Genomic DNA, 15,980 nt, shown 5'->3' with positions numbered 1-15,980 from the left:
TCAAGTGGGAGTGAGTAATTGTGTGGAAAGCTGTGTTACTGGCCCCTTCAGGCTTTCATCCGTCCAAAGCATGGCTATTGCGTTGATAGGAATGTGGACTAGCAATTGTATACACGCAGGAGGAAAAGGACTAAGTTCCTTGGGGGCCAGGTGCTACGGTAGGAGCCAAGCCCCAGCAAAACTGCTGGATAGGATGGATTGAATTATCAAGCTGCTAGTTGCCTATTACTCCAGGGAAGAGAGGATGATGAGTTAGGGGATATTTACATGTGGGAGGGGACGCGGGTGGCGCTGTGGGTTAAACCACAGAGCCTAGGACTTGCCGATCAGAAGTTGGCGGTTCGAATCCCTGCAATGGGGTGAGCTCCCATTGTTTGGTCCCTGCTCCTGCCAACCTAGCAGTTTGAAAGCACGTCAAGTGCAAGTAGATAAATAGGTACCGCTCCGGCGGGAAGGTAAATGGTGTTTCTGTGCGCTGCTCTGGTTCGCCAGAAGCGGCTTAGTCATGCTGGCCACATGACCCAGTAAAGCGAGATGAGCGCCGCAACCCCAAAGTCGGTCACGACTGGACCTAATGGTCATGGGTCCCTTTACCTTTACATGTGGGAGAGAGGATGCATGGATGGCATGCATGCTAATATGCGTGAATGAGAGAGAAAAGGGGTGTCTATTCGTGTTGGCCCCTCCTACTGTCATCATGCACACCCAAAGGAGATAGACCCATAGTCTATCTCAGGTGGGGAACCTCCTGCTTACGGGATTTAGCCCACCAGGCCGTTTCCCCTAAACCTTGCCTGCTTGCTGCATACCTCACATCATATGCAACACTAGGTGTGATGGGACAGGTTGAATTGTAGCTGGATCAGGTGCCCACACAACTGATGTCTGCAAAAAAAAAATAATAACAAGGTTGAACTCCCTGCGCATCAGCTGACGGGCAGGGGGTTCTGTCCTGCCTCCATCCCTGTGGGCCAACTCTGACAGGCAGCAGGACCATCCACCTGTCGCCAACTGCCATCATAATGACATCCTGTCGGGAGCTAAGGATCTGGTCTGCCAGGCCAAAAAGGTTTTCCCACCCCTGCAGTCTCTCAAGACCACAAACACTTCAAGAATTGCGCAGATCCGATGAGTCATCCTGCCTCTCTTTTGTGTTAGCACCCAATGTTCTCAAGCCAAAGTTCTTGATGACATGGGAATAAAAGCCCTGGTTTTTGTGTGTGTTTTTTCCCCTTCTCCCACTCTTCAAAAAAATTGAAAATGGTCCTATAATTTCTGGAGGTGGTTCTGAAATCTAGGTATGGGGCTTGCTTATTATATGCCTGTGGCTAAACCGCTGGAGCAGGGGCCGGCTATACCATGAGGCAGAGTGAGGCAAGCTTCTTTAGGCAGCAAATGCTGAGGGGTCGGACATGGGCAAAGCTGGCCTATGCTGTAGCTCCTTAGCTAGCCTGCTGCCCCCAGATGTTGTTGAACTACAACTCCCATCACCCCTAGCTAGCAAGGCCAGAGCTCAGGGATGATGGGAGTTGTAGTCCAACAACATCTGGGGACCCACAGGTTGAGAACCGCTGCTCCAAATGGTCATACCCAGTTGAGTTATCTCTTTTTCTTTATTTCTTCCCTGCAGGATCCAGGTATCTGAACCAGACAGGAAACCTCTGTAGTCCAGCATCCTGTTCTCATAGTTGCTAACCAGGACATGAGCACCTTCCCTGCTTGAGATCCCAGAAACTGGTATTCAGAGGCATATTGCTTCTAATATTTATTCCCCCTCCATTGTCAGTGGATGCATGCCTTTGAATATCAGTTGCTTGGGAATCACATGTGAGGAGAGTCCTGCTGTGCTCTGATTTTGCTTTGCAGGCTTCCCTTGGATGTCTTGTTGGCCACCATGAGAACAGAACACTGGATTAGGTGGGTCTTTGCAGGATTTTTAAAAAATCATAGAATTGTAGAGTTGGGAAGGGCACGTGAGGATCATCTAGTCCAACCTGCCTGCAATGCAGGAATATGCAGTTGTCCCATACAGGGATCGAACCTACGACCTTGGCGTTATCAGCACCACGCTCCAAACATCTGAGCTATCCAGTGTTCTTACTGAAAGCAGGAGCAAGAGAGCTTTCCCTAGCATGTGGTTGCAGTGATGGGGACAGCTTCATATGTTGGATTTCTGCCTGTTACATAGCTGTTCTGGATGTTTTGCCATCAAGAAGGTAGCACACACACACCCATGCTTCAAAACAGGTTGCGGTCCCTCTGCCTGTTCAACAATCTCAATCGAGGCTGCATTCCTCCACTTAGCCCTATAGACAATGCCGACCTCCCCCAAGTGCCCTTCTCGATTGGACTCTGTTGCTTTTGTCTCATTATTCTGAGATTCTTAGAACCTGGTGTGGACAAGACATTCTGTATCCATGGATACCGTAATGTTCTCTTCTTCTAGCAAGAACAGGAATATCCATCTTGAGTTGACAGATTTCATATAGTTGTTTGCCAAGGCACAGTGCATCTGCTGCAAGGTGCTCTGGGATATGCTGAGCAAACCTCCAGATGGTGTCTGTTAGCATAAGCAAGGGGCATGCCTGGGGAGAAGGGTGCTTGACTTTTCACTGGTTGCCCAGAAAACAGCTGTTTGAATCAAACAGTAACCTTAAAAGTTGCAAAGGGGCAGCTTACCTACTTAGCAGGGTATTTCTACTGTACTTCTGACGAGCAGTGGCTCTCCAGGATTTTAGGCAGGAATATGCCTGCCCAATCCTTTGTTAACTGTAGGTTCCAGAAATCGAAAAGTGGGACCTTTTGCATGGAAAGCCTGCACTCTCCCACTGGGTTATAGTCCTTGCTGCACATTTCAAAAGAGTGTTGGTGGTGATGTGGCAGGCAATGCACTGGTGAGATTTGTTTGCCATTTCTGATGCTGTTTTTTTGGTGCAATACCTGGTAAGTTTTGGATGCCACACTGAAAACTCCTGCTGTCCATGATTCACAAAACATTAGGGTGCAGCAGGGATGGGGAAATCTGTGGTCCTCTTGATGTTACTGGACTACAGGTCCCCATAATCCTGGACCTTTGACCATTCTAGCTGGGTTGGATGATGGGTGTTGTAGTCTACTGACTTCAAGAGGGCCACAGGTTAGAGTTTCTAACTTTGGAGTTGTTCTTGCAGCACAACCACTGATGGACTTTAACACCCCAGGTGAAAAATGTATGCATATTGCAGAATTTGGAACAGTCATAACACAGAGATTCAGACCCCCCACCCCATTGTGTTAAATCCCACAGGCTTTAAGTTCCGTGGGTGCATCTCTGTCTCTGAACTTTTATCTTCTGTTCAGGTTTGGGCTCTGTTTGTGCATGAGGCTTAGGCTCCTTTTGGACCCTCCAGTATTGGGGGGGGGGGGATGTAGGCAAGTGTATTCAGTGACGAATCTGCTCCTGCGTACCTCCCTCTGTTGGCATGGCAACAAGTCAAATTATTTAAAAGGGGGGAAGTCTTCCATTATGTCAGGTTGCTATGGCAACCTGAATTCAAACGGCAAGTGGGCGCAGGAGGCAGAACATTTCCTTCTGGACTGCAAGTTGGTGAAAACCCCGTTGTTCCAGTAGCCTTTCAGTGTGGGGGCAGGTAACCCCCCCCCCCAGTACATTCCTGTAATGGAAACAAAGGGATGTGGAACCAGAGATAATGGGTGATCATAATACTGTGCATATGGGTGCTGTAAGAGAAATTGGGCCCATTTTATATAACCTGTTCTAATGTCCGAATTTGGTGTGCAAGCCTTTGAAGGTGGCAAAGCCCTGCTGTGGAAGGAGGTTGGCAACCTTAGATCAAATTCTTCCAGCCTTTGTTTCCCTTTCTTTGGTTTCCAGACATTTTTGCAGGAAATATGGGGGTATTGCAGACATGACAGTGCTAGAGTAGGACAGGGGGGCCTGTGTCCACTCTCTTACATGGTCATAGAATTATAGAGCTTGAGAGACTTCGAAGGCTATAGCTCAGTTGGTAGAGCATGAGACTCCTATTAATCTCAGGGTTGGTGGTTTCAAGCCCCACGTTGGGCCAAAAGAGTCCTGCATCGCAGGGGGTTGGACTTAATTATATTTGCAGCCCCTTCCAATCTCTGACTCTATCCTCACCTCTGCTCAGTGCAAGAGCCACCCCCAAAATATGGCTGCCCAGCTTCTGCTTGAAGACCTCTGGCGAGGGAAAGCCTAGCCACTGCTCTAGGCAATTGGTCTTAACTTCACCTGCTACCAAGGTGTATTTCCTGAGGCTCAATCAACCACTACTTTCTAGTGACCTCAGCTCGTTAGATCCAGACTCACTTACATTTAAAGCGCATTGCTTCTCCCAATGAGTCTTGGAAACTAGATTGTGAAGGGTGGTGGGAATTGTAGCTCTGGGAGGGGTGAACTACAGTTCCCAAGATTCTCTGGTCAGGGAGCCGTATGCTTTAAATGTGGTTGTGAGCCTAGTCTTGCCCTCCAGGGCATCCAAGAATAGGTCTTTGCCCACTTGTATGTGACGGCGTTTAATGAGGAGCGTTATCATGCCCTCTCCTCAGTTATCTCTGCTGTAGGTTAAGCATACCCAACTCCTTCATAGGACTTGAATAGTACATGCCATTCATTTAAATTAAATGGCTTCAAAGAATCCTGCGAACTGTAGTTTGGCTCCAATTCCCAGCACCCTTAACAAATGACAATTCCCAGGATTCTGTTGGGAGGATGTGCTTTAAATACAAGGTGTGCAATATAGTGAACAGGCAATCTGTTTAGTGGATCATTCATCCTAGAATCATAGAATCATAGAGTTGGAAGAGACCACAAGGGCCATCGAGTCCAACCCCCTGCCAAGCAGGAAACACCATCAGAGCACTCCTGACATATGGTTGTCAAGCCTCTCCTTAAAGACCTCCAAAGAAGGAGACTCCACCACACTCCTTGGCAGTAAATTCCACTGTCAAACAGCTCTTACTGTCAGGAAGTTCTTCCTAATGTTTAGGTGATTTGCTTATGCAGTGTTTACAGGGAGTTTATGCCTACGCACCATACACTTAGAGCACATGATCAAAGAAAACTAGGAACTGTACTTTACCCTGGCAAAGCTACAATTCCCAGGATTCTGGGGGTGGAAGGCATGTGCTTTAAGTGTATGGGATGAATGCATCCTTTCTGTAGATACAGCAGAATGGGATGGTAGAGTGGACTATAATATTTCAGGCGGCAGTTGGAGAGGGCCATTTTTCAGTGTTTCCCCATGTCAGAGAGCAAGAGAGAACAATACCCCCTGCAATATTTTATTTCTTAACACATCAGAGATCCTATCTCCCTGCTGTCCTAGTTTTCTGCTTGAGAGGAGCTTTTTGGATGGTTGGTTGGTTGTTTTATACACACACACACACACACACACACACAGGAGCATTTAAAACTCTGTTCCTTTTTAAAAAATAAAAATAAGATTAAATGATGTGGTCCTCACTTGTCCCCTGAAGCGGTACAGTCCATTCTACCACCTCAGGCCTCTACCATCTAATTTTGCTGTGCATGAGTCACAAAACTACCTTGTGAACTGAGAAGCATCCTCCTTCAGCAGGACAAAATTCCAGGAAATGCAAAAAAAGTATCAAAAACTAGGATGTAAATTCATGAAATAAAATAAATGAAATGATGGGATCCAACTCTGCTTGTCTGGATGGGAAGCAGGGTCAGCTCCACTATGTGCCATGTGGTGGTTGCCTCTAGCAACTCATTAGGTGATTCATTAAAGAACTAGCAAGTTCTCAATGACTTGAGTTTTATTTATACAAACACAATAAAACTAGGGTTTTTTTGTTTTTTTTTGAAAAGTGATCTGGTATGCACAGCCTTACATGAAACCTGTTACAACCGCAGGATGTAATTTGGTTGGTAAAGCTACCTTCTGGTGTGCCAAGGTGATGGAGAAGCTGCTTTGATGGTGCACTTTTCCACATGGGGACAGGTGGTCTGTACCACCAGATTTGGGTGAGGACTTGGCAAGCATTGTGAAGGTGGCTGCGAATCAGGTTTTTCACTTCCAAGTGCCAAAATTTATTAGGCTGCTGCCCATGGAACGCAGTCTGCTTCAAAAACGCCTCCAGCATGGAGGGTAACCCTCTTCCACCAAGAGCCACTGTCCTCCTTGAATTGTGCAGGAAATTTATGGGATGGATTTCATGGAAATGCACTGCTGTGGCACTCTCTTGGTGCGTGGAACAGTGTCAGGACATTAGTTGCCTAGAAGTGCGAAGTGTGTGTGTGTGTGTGTGTGTGTGTGTGTGTGTGTAAGAGAGAGAGAGAGAGCATTTGTTCCACTGTGATGCGAGACTTCAGGGCATGACAAGGCATCTTAAAGTCCCATCACTTCCCCCTTTTTCTTTTAACTGCTGGCGTATTCTCTGCAAATGAGCACAGATGATGGGGTGTTTTTTTTGCTAGAGGTTCCCTGACCAAAGGCCACAAAAATCCTACCAGCAGCATGGTAATGGAGCTGGGTCTCCTGAGAGCTGAAACTTCTGAGCCCCTTTTCTGAAACTCCAGAGGGGGGGCGAATCGCCCAGCTGTAGTGTCAGTCTCTGCTCCCCCATTCTTGGGCCATATCTTCATGAAAAACAGGCAGGAAACTGTTAGCAAAAGGAAATCCTCTTTTTGCCTGCACAGTGGTTTCTCTGAAGCCAAACCGCTGGGACTTTTGCTGCAAAGCCACTGGAGACAAGGGTGCAAGGAAAAAACAGAATGTTTTGCAAGGATTATTTTCTCCAGGCTGTTCTGGAATGGGTTGTGGCTCAGTGGTGGAGAGCATGTTCTGCATGCAGGAACTCCCTGCTTTAATCCTCAGCACCTCCAGGTTGGGTTTGGAAAAAGCCCTATCTCTGGTGAGCTACTGCCAGTAGACCAGGGTAGCTTATTAATTTCAACCACACTTCCAGGGGTGAGGCCAGAGCCCGAAAGTGGGCATAGCAAGAAATAGGCCTCTTACATTTCTACAGCAGGATATATTCCATGCCGAAGCCACATGTTCCTACACCCACACAAACCTCTCTCCATCCAGGCATTATCATAGTATTTTAGCTAGACAAGAGCACTTGTAGAGGCCATGAATAGGGTTGCCACCAGTCCCTAGAAAAACGAAGTTGCCCTGTTTTTGGACAAAAGTGTCCCCAGACCCATTGGGACTTCAAACACGACACTTTTATTACTGTATTTGAGCTTGGCCAGAACCAAAATGGCGGTTGTGTCGCTGTTGGTGCAGCTGATGAGGAGCCCAGCCCGGTGTGAGCAACCATAGAGAGAAGGAGGAAGGAGTGACCTCCTCTTCACTTGCCTCGTCCTTCCTGGTGCTCCTCCTCAGCCGTCACATGACGGTCTAGCATGGTGCAGGTCCACTGCTGGTTGGCCCCCTCTGACCTGACCATGGAGCCGAGGGAACGAGAGGCATATCTTGAGGAGAGGGGTGTGGCCTGGGATATGAGTGTATGACTTGGGCAGAGTCCCGGTGACAAAACAGACAGACTTGAGGGTTGCATCCTATGGTTCCCAACCACTGTTGTGGATTATACTGGACTACACAGAGCAATTATTTGGCTCTGCAGGAGGTAGAATGATCACTTATGCACCGCCTAAAGGCTTGCATACACTTTGCATGTGGTAATTTATGCGTGTAGATGCAAAAATGGAAGTCCTTACTGTTATTCAAAAAGAATGGCAGTACATCTCATCGTGCTGAGGAAGACTATGGGCACTTGACCTGGGTGTCTGATACGATGCTAGCAGCTGAGCAGCTTCAAAACTCCTTCCTTTGTCTGTCTGTCTTTCTCTCTCTTTTTGCATTTTTTTTAATCTTTAAACCAGACCAGAACCAGGCATGCCTTCAAATATAAGAGTGTGTTCTCTATCAAGTAGCTAACATATGCCTACCCTAGTATAAAGGCAACTTCCTATATTCTAGCTCAGCACTAGAAAACAATCTGGCTTAAATCAATTAAAATCTTTGGATTGACTAATTGGTGCAATTTAACTCAGCAACAGATTTTTTAAAATCTGGGTGCTTTTTATTAATAATAATAATAATATTTTTTATTTATACCCCGCCCTCCCCAGCCAAGGCCGGGCTCAGAGCGGCTTACAAGCAATAATAAAAACAAGTTGAATGAATACAACTTAAAAACAAAAATAAAATACAACATTAAAATAATGGAACATTAAAATATTAAAATGTAGCCTCATTGCAGGAGGAGAAGGAAAAGAAAAAAGAAAGAGGGGGAGGGAATCAAACTGGCTCCAAGCCAAAGGCCAGGCGGAACAACTCTGTCTTACAGTATTATTACTAATACTTATTAAGAGGTGGGGAGTCTTTATGGCCCTGTGGGCTTTACCTGATCATACCCCTTGTGGGCAAAATTAGACAGGTGGTTGGGACTGTGCCCAGGGTCAGTCACAGTGTCACATGGGTACCAGGTGATTGGGTGCTTTGAAGTCCTGAAGTCATTTTGCAAACCCAGGGAGGAGGGTTGTACATTTGAGGTCTCTGCAGGGAATATGATCCAGTGCTTTTTGGCTCCAACAGATGATGGGCAGTAGAGCCAGAACTGAAGCCTGCTTTCCCTTGCCATAACTTAATTGTGCACATCAAGGATCCTGATAGTTTGTTGGCAGCTGTGACTACCTGCCCACACACCTGACATAAGACGGGTGGGTGTGATTTGGGGAAACCAGCCTCAAACTCCTGGTGGACCAAGTTTGCCTTGCAGACCAGATGTCCCCACCCCCCTCCGTTTTATTCAAAAGAACCTTTTGCATTTTGTTTTTCAAACAGATAAGATTGTAGGAAATGAAGCAGGGAGGAGCCTTCAGCAGTATAAACACATCTCAAATCAGCAGATAAAAATAGCAGCTTACAAAAACTGCAGATGGCAAACTCCATCTTAGGAGAGGTTCCACACACACACACACACACACACACACACACACACACACAAAACGCAACAACACCTTATTTCTTCTTAATCTTTGTTTTTTAAACAAGTTTTAAAACAATCGACATTGGCTAACAAATATGCTTTCCAAAATACAAAATAGGCATTAAAACGAGAGGATGTCCTTCATAGAACACACTTGTGCATCACTTAAAAGATTAAAAAACCCACTCTTCCCACCAAAAACAAAAACGCCAACAACTATTTTTAGTCCTCACCAAACGGCTCCTGGGTCTGAGAGCTTCCCTGTGAAGCAGGCTGGCTCAGAACCAGAGATGAGCACCACATACTAAGTGAGGAGCTGCCAGCCTGTTACGGAAATTGGCCTTTGGACAGCTAATTACACCACCTGCTGGCTACTGTGGGTAAATGTGGGCAGGAAATGCCTTGCAAAGCATTCTGGCTGTGAAATTAAAAGCTTTGGCTGAAGTAGCAAGGGAGAGCACACACACACACACACACACACACACACACACACCCGCGCCCTGCAGATGTGATGCTATCTGGACAGGAGAAAGTGTGTGCTCTTAACTACATGCGAAGTAGCCTTATGACTTGGCCTCCAGCCCACCAGGTGCCATTTCACAGCAGAACGGCCGTGGCTCAGTGTCAGAGCATCTGCTTTGCATGCAGAAGGTCCCAGGTTCAATCCCTGGTATCTCCCGTTTGGGCTGGGAGAAGACCCCCGTCTGAAATCCTGGAGAGCTTCTGCCAGCCACTATTGACAACACTGGTGTGACTCAGTACTGCATTAGACATTATTCTGTGTTTCTGTCTCCATGTGTTCTTTCCTTGTGTAATGAAGGGGGTTTACCTCCAGCAATTAGCTTCTGCCCTTATCGATGATGCTGGCAGCCCACAGGTTATGCCAGGGTGCCCTGGGAGGATTTGCCCATTGCATCCCTAAATAGGTTCCTTCTCTCCCCACCCCCCTCCATGGGAGCTCTTCAGAGGAAAGCACAGTAACACACTCCTCCCACCACGAAATAGTGCAATTATTTCCAACTCATCCTGCCGTTTGCATGGTGGTTCCGGGGCTCAGCAACAAAGAAACCCATCAACCTGGGAGAGTGTTGATGAGGAGGGAAGCGTGCCTTTTGTGCCTGGAGAACAGGGAACAGACAGTTGGCATAAGGACATGTTGGTGCAGGAAGGACCATTCTGCTCTGTTCGCACATTATACAATGCTAACTAGGGATGTGGGAGAAATTTGATTCAGCTTGCATTTAAAGGCACACTCATGCTTTTCTTAACAATGTGCAGGCTGAAAGCTCAGCCATCTTTCGAAAGGAGCACTGCTCTGTGAATTTTGCAATGCAGTTCTCCAGCCAAGTAATGTGTTCAAAAATGCATATACCATCGAAAGTGTGCATATAAATGCATCTGTTAAGTGAAAAACCAATGTGTCTGGCTGTCGTTCAGAAGGTGGGTAGTTTGAGCCCACCTAGAGATGGCTGTGGGCAGATTTCCTGCATTGCAGGGGGTTGGACTAGATGACCGCTAGAGTCCCTTCCAACTCTGATTCTTTCATCATGTTTGGGGAAATTGCTTTTTAAAAAATGTGTCCGTTAGGGAAAACTGCATACTGTGTGTATCTGTTGGGATAAATCGGCACTGGGAAGCTGATAGATTTTCGTGAGTTGTTGTTTTTAATAAAAAAAATCGAACTGATAATGGAAATATGGCGAGCTGAACTTAAGATTGGAAAAATGAGAAAATTAACATTTGCTCATTCTTAATGCTAACAGTTAAGTTTGGCAAATGAAATGAGGAGTGGGTATTTTCTTTCAATCAACACAGCTTTCTAGCTCTCATGTGAAGTCTCGGAAAGCCACAGTGAGGCTTAATAGGTCCTGCAGCCAAGCTTCTTTTCTATCTCTCTCTCTGTTAATAATAGAAGCCAGGGATATCCAGTGAAATGAAAGGGTAGAAGATTCCAGATAGGCAGCAGAAGGGGAACTGATGGAACTCACTGCCACAGGGTAAATCACGAAGAAGTGGGACAACCTAATCTGAGGCTAGCTGTATTAAATCCGTTTATAGATGACTCTAAGAATTTTACTGTTTAAGGAACTACTAATCTCTTTTCATGCTTGCGGCAGAAATATATTAACACAATATTGGAAAACAGCTACTAACAACTCTAGAGACATGATAGGAAGGACTGTGGAACATACCACTTATGGAGAAACTAAGGAGTCATCTTAGAGCACTAAGAAACACAAAAACCAAATAATTATTTTGAAACTGTATGGTACACGTTCACTCAGTGCACTGGAAAGGACAGTCCACCCACAGCCCACTCTGCGGAAATCTGTTAAAACAGAGAATAGAAGACAGCTAGTGGATAGAATCAACTCTATAAACTATTATACAACCCAGCTTAATGTTTTACTGTATCGTTTGCATCTTATATGCAGAGCCGGCCCAACCATGAGGTAGGTGAGGCTGCTGCTTCAGGCAGAAGAAACACAAACGCACACACCCAGGCGGCATGCCTGTAGGTGCCCTGCATGTCCTGCCGCCAGTGGCAGCAGCAGCAGGAACAAAGCAGCACTTCCTGTTTCACCTCAAGCAGCGAAATGGGGCACGCTGCCCCTGTGTATATGTATGGAACATTTGGGGCAGGGGGTGATATACGGAGATTGATTGTTGTAAGTATTTTCAGAAAGGGGAGGGGGGTTAGGCAAATGGGTGGTGGATGAGGCTGTCCACAGCAGCTAGTCATGATGGCTATACAGTGGTACCTCGGGTTACATATGCTTCAGGTTACAGACGCTTCAGGTTACAGACTCCGCTAACCCAGAAATAGTACCTCGGGTTAAGAACTTTGCTTCAGGATCAGCAACAGAAATCGTGCTCCGGCAGCGCACCGGCAGCGGGAGGCCCCATTAGCTAAAGTGGTGTCTCAGGTTAAGAACAGTTTTAGGTTAAGAATGGACCTCCGGAACGAATTAAGTACGTAACCAGAGGTACCACTGTATACCATGGCCAGCATCGCAAGCAGCAAGCGTCTGAATGCCACTTGCAACAGCTGGGGAGTCTGCTGGTGGGCTCCCCATGGCAGATCTGGATTGCTGCAGAAAGCAGGGTATTTGAGCTGTGGTGGCGAAACTGGTTTGAAACTGGTTTGAACGTATAGCATGGACAGGCCTTAAGACCTCTTTGTATTTCTAGAGTCCCTGCCTGGGGCTGTGATTCACCCTCTGGCTATCTTTTCTCCCCAGCGACTTCTAACATAGACCTGGACGTCAAGAAACCCACTCCTCCCAAGCTGCTATGGCACCAGCCTGTGAATATCTTCTTGGCTCGTCCTGTTGGGGTGGAGGAGCTTCACCATGAAGCTGAACTCAATCTCCAGAGCTTGCTCCAAGGTGCGTGGGGGTGAGGGTCTGTGGAAGGGAGTAGGAAAGGTCCGCTTGTCTCTCCGACTTGCAGGTCTCAGCCCCAGGTAGTCGGTGTGTCTGGGCTTGGGAAGGAGCCGGCGGATAATCCTGCAGAAGGGGTCTGCCAAGGACTCACAATGGGTGCAGAGAATGGGGATGTGCAGCAATATCAACCCTTGTGATTGGCGCTGAGAGTGAAGCTTCTGGACTGGCTATAAGCAGCGTCGCCGAAAGAGGAGCAGGTGGTACTTCTTTGCTGGGCAAAGGGAGGCCTGTTTCTGAGCTTTCGTTTAGGAAAAGAAATCTTTATTCATTGCTCGCTACAAAAAAATTAATTCAAAAAATGTCGCAACTTGTGGAAAACCTACGAAGATTTAAAACAACATGAAAAGAACACAACATTATTTACTGAGAAATGCTAATCCTGAAATATTATGAAAGGGTGAATCCTGCTAAAAGAGGAACACCAAAAACAGGCTAAGGTATTGTACCCTAATGATCCCAGTTATGAACCAAACACCTAGGTAAAACAGGAACATTTTCTGGCACCTAAATATTCACTTGGCACAGTATACCTCTGGATTCCAGTTGATGGGAATCACAATTGGGGAGAGCGCTCTTGCGCCCAGGTCCTTCTTGCCATAGGCATCTCCCACTGCTTGGCCACTGTGAGAAGAGGATGTTGGGCTAAACGGGGCACTAGCCTAAGAAAGCAGGCTCTTCCGATAATAATGGTGCACGCTGGCCTTTCTGAAAAAAGCACTCCACAGTTGGGGAGTCAACACTGAAAAGGCCCGTTCTTGTGTTGCTGGCCTCTGCATCTCCCTTAGAGGGAGCGCATGAAGCCTTGGACTTACAAATGCAAGGGCCACATACATCTCTAGCACTTGCAGAATGAGTGCTTCGAAGCAAAACTGTGCAGACTGTTTGAGGCAATTTATCAATATAAGCCTGCTCCCCACCATTCAGCTTCTCTGTGTCTTTATTTCTTCTGCAAATTTATAAACATCTCCACAGCCCCATTGGAAGTGGCATACAAGGTAAAAACAGGCTAACGCACAAATTCTAAAGATAATTAGAACTATTTCTACAAACTCTGAAAACAATAAAGCCATTCCTATAGAGGTACAATTATTTATTTTAAGCTGGCAGGTGCAGCTGTGAATGAAGAATGTTATGGTGAAATTTAAAGTTATACACATATCAGGGAAGACCCCCCCCCCAAAAAAAACCAGCTTCAGAATGACCTAGGAAGTTGCTTATCCAGACAGAGCTTCCTGCTTTTATCTTAATGCTGTTTTGGGGTCTTCTGTGGTAAATGTGTTACTCAGGATATTTTCCTTTAGGTTCAGGAGAACGAAACTGCCTGGTTCATTTTGAAGGGTGCTCTCTTTGTATTTTCTAGTAGAGAATTGGTTGTCACACAGAGAAAACAACTGAGAAATAGAGAATTTTAATGAAGCTGTCACTGGGTGGCAATGTGTTTACCCAAAAGGGAAAAAAGGAGAAGCAAAGACAGAAGTTTACACTCTTTCTAACACATTTGATTATATGCCAAAAACCAAACAAACTTTCTTTTCTGAGTAGGGGAACATTTAAAAATTCCCATGCGAATAAAACTCATATGTAGTATAATCATATTATGTTGGGAGGGACAGATATTATGACTGAGAAAGTGTAGGCTACACCATAAATCTCGGGGGTTTCTAACAGGCCACCTTTTGGAGATTAGAACTGAAAAACTGTGCAGAATTTTGTCATTCAACTCACCCACCCACAAATAATGCTCACAAAATTGCACATTCACATGCTGGGTCCCTCCCCACCCCCCAAATCCAGCCGCCTCTGTAATTAGGAGCATTAAGAAAAATGCAGAATCGTTGGGAGGCAGTTGGTATGACCAGACTGAGCTGATTTCTTTCTTTCCCTCCTTCCAGAAGAGTACGAGGAGCCTTACTCAGAAGCCAGGGCCAGTGGTCAGACTTTCCGCTATGCCAGTTCTCATTCCGCAGACAGGCCCCTCGACTGCAGCCCGCGGCCCCCAGTACCCAGCAAACGCTTGGAGTTTGTGTTCATGGTGAGTCTGGCAAGCTTCTAAGCATTGCATATTCCCCAATACAATTCCTACCCGGTGCCTTGGTCCAAAGTTCTACCAGCCCATGCCTTAAGGGGCTGCATTCCTTTCTGGGACACCTTCCAAGGGCCAATTACCAGTGGCAAGCAAGGCCACAGACCAAAGCAGGCAGAGCAGTGGATGTATACTTTTAACATTTGTGTGCAGTAGTTTTGTTCCTGTACACATACATACACATTCATCTCTGTCCGAGGGCCAGGCAAGCAAAAGGCATTGTTGGAGTTCAAGGGTGCATTCCAGCCAGGCAAAAGCACTCCGGAAGGGTGCAAAACGGGGCCATGAAGGATTGGGGGTGGGGGGGTTGACTGGAGAGGGAGGTGTTCCCTGGGGAGGGTTCCTAGGGCCAAAGAGCCCTGGAGCACTGCATTTGGCTCCTGGAACATGCTCACTCCTGACTTAAGAGGTGGCAAGTACTTGGAGGACAACCTCTGATGATCAACTGCAGGAATGCAGCAGATCGCCTGATATCCAAGAGCTGCCTGAAATCCCTTTCCTTCTGAATTCCTTCTTCTGAATAGTAGCCCTAGTGGAGTAGGGCGCTTGTGTTTGAATTCACTTATTCCCCCTCCTCCCCACTGCTTTCTGACAGCCTGCAAGCCAGCAAGTGAAGGAGAACGAGACAACCACGCTGGGGGTGAGGGCCCCAGAGCCTTCAATTAGCTTGCCCACTACACCAGACAAGCACACCACCTGGACCCGAACTGGCCCTCTGCCCTCCGTTGAAGAGAGGAGGTTGCACCAGCCCTGTTCAACCCAAGCCAACATTGTTCCCATCAACGTCTCTGGTAGTGTTGACTGTCTGTCTGTCTGTCTCTCTATGTGTGTGTGTAGTAGAGAAGAGGAGTTAAAGAGTTATCATATGACGCAGAATGGTTGGGGGTCGCAGCAAACAAGGTTTTAGTTCACCATGCTGGCCGGTGTGAGGCATGATGTGTCAGATATCTAGCAAGATTGAAAAGCACAGGAGATGAAGGAGGTTTCATTGGGACTCACATGAATTGGCATTTGTAGTGTGTCCCATCAGGCTAGGTCTTCTCAGAGACATTTCCCCCCTTGCTATGTCCCCCTCCCCTTCTGCATTCTGCTCATGTTATTCAAGTCTCTTCTGCATTCTGCTCAAGTTACTCAAGTCTCATCTAATGCATCCAAGGTTAACCAGTATGTCTGTCTCTTTGTCACTTTAGTTCTTACGGTACATGCTGCCCATGTACCGCCCATCTCGCTTCCAAGCTTTGGCAGGAAGAGAGCTCAAGGATAAAGCAATTCATTGACTGCACTCAGTCCTAATGCCAAACCATAATTTGGCATTGATGTTTGAACATGCAAACCACGGCTTGCAAGGGACTTCCGAAGCAGGATAATCTGCCATGGTTTGAAGCTGGTTTGCAAACAAACTGGGGTTTGTCATTAATTTGTGGATTTAGGCATAACAGCAAACCACAGTTTGTGATAACTGTGGC

General features: G+C 46.6%; 1 protein-coding gene across 3 annotated transcripts in view; it reads left to right on the top strand.

Annotated features, from left to right (window-relative positions):
• NHSL2 (NHS like 2) overlaps window positions 1-15,980 on the top strand; it is a 60,326-nt gene that overhangs the window by 28,906 nt on the left and 15,440 nt on the right. For all 3 annotated transcript variants that reach the window (XM_053373218.1, XM_053373216.1, XM_053373217.1), the window contains exons 2-4: window positions 12,228-12,374; window positions 14,324-14,463; window positions 15,110-15,305. In XM_053373218.1, coding sequence (XP_053229193.1) covers window positions 12,228-12,374; window positions 14,324-14,463; window positions 15,110-15,305 — 483 coding nt within the window. The remainder of the gene's footprint in view (window positions 1-12,227; window positions 12,375-14,323; window positions 14,464-15,109; window positions 15,306-15,980) is intronic.

This window comes from Podarcis raffonei, chromosome Z, assembly GCF_027172205.1.
Source record: "Podarcis raffonei isolate rPodRaf1 chromosome Z, rPodRaf1.pri, whole genome shotgun sequence".
NCBI lineage: Eukaryota > Metazoa > Chordata > Lepidosauria > Squamata > Lacertidae > Podarcis > Podarcis raffonei.
The sequence above is the reverse complement of the archived record's forward strand: the minus strand, read 5'-3'. Positions and strand labels throughout refer to the sequence as shown.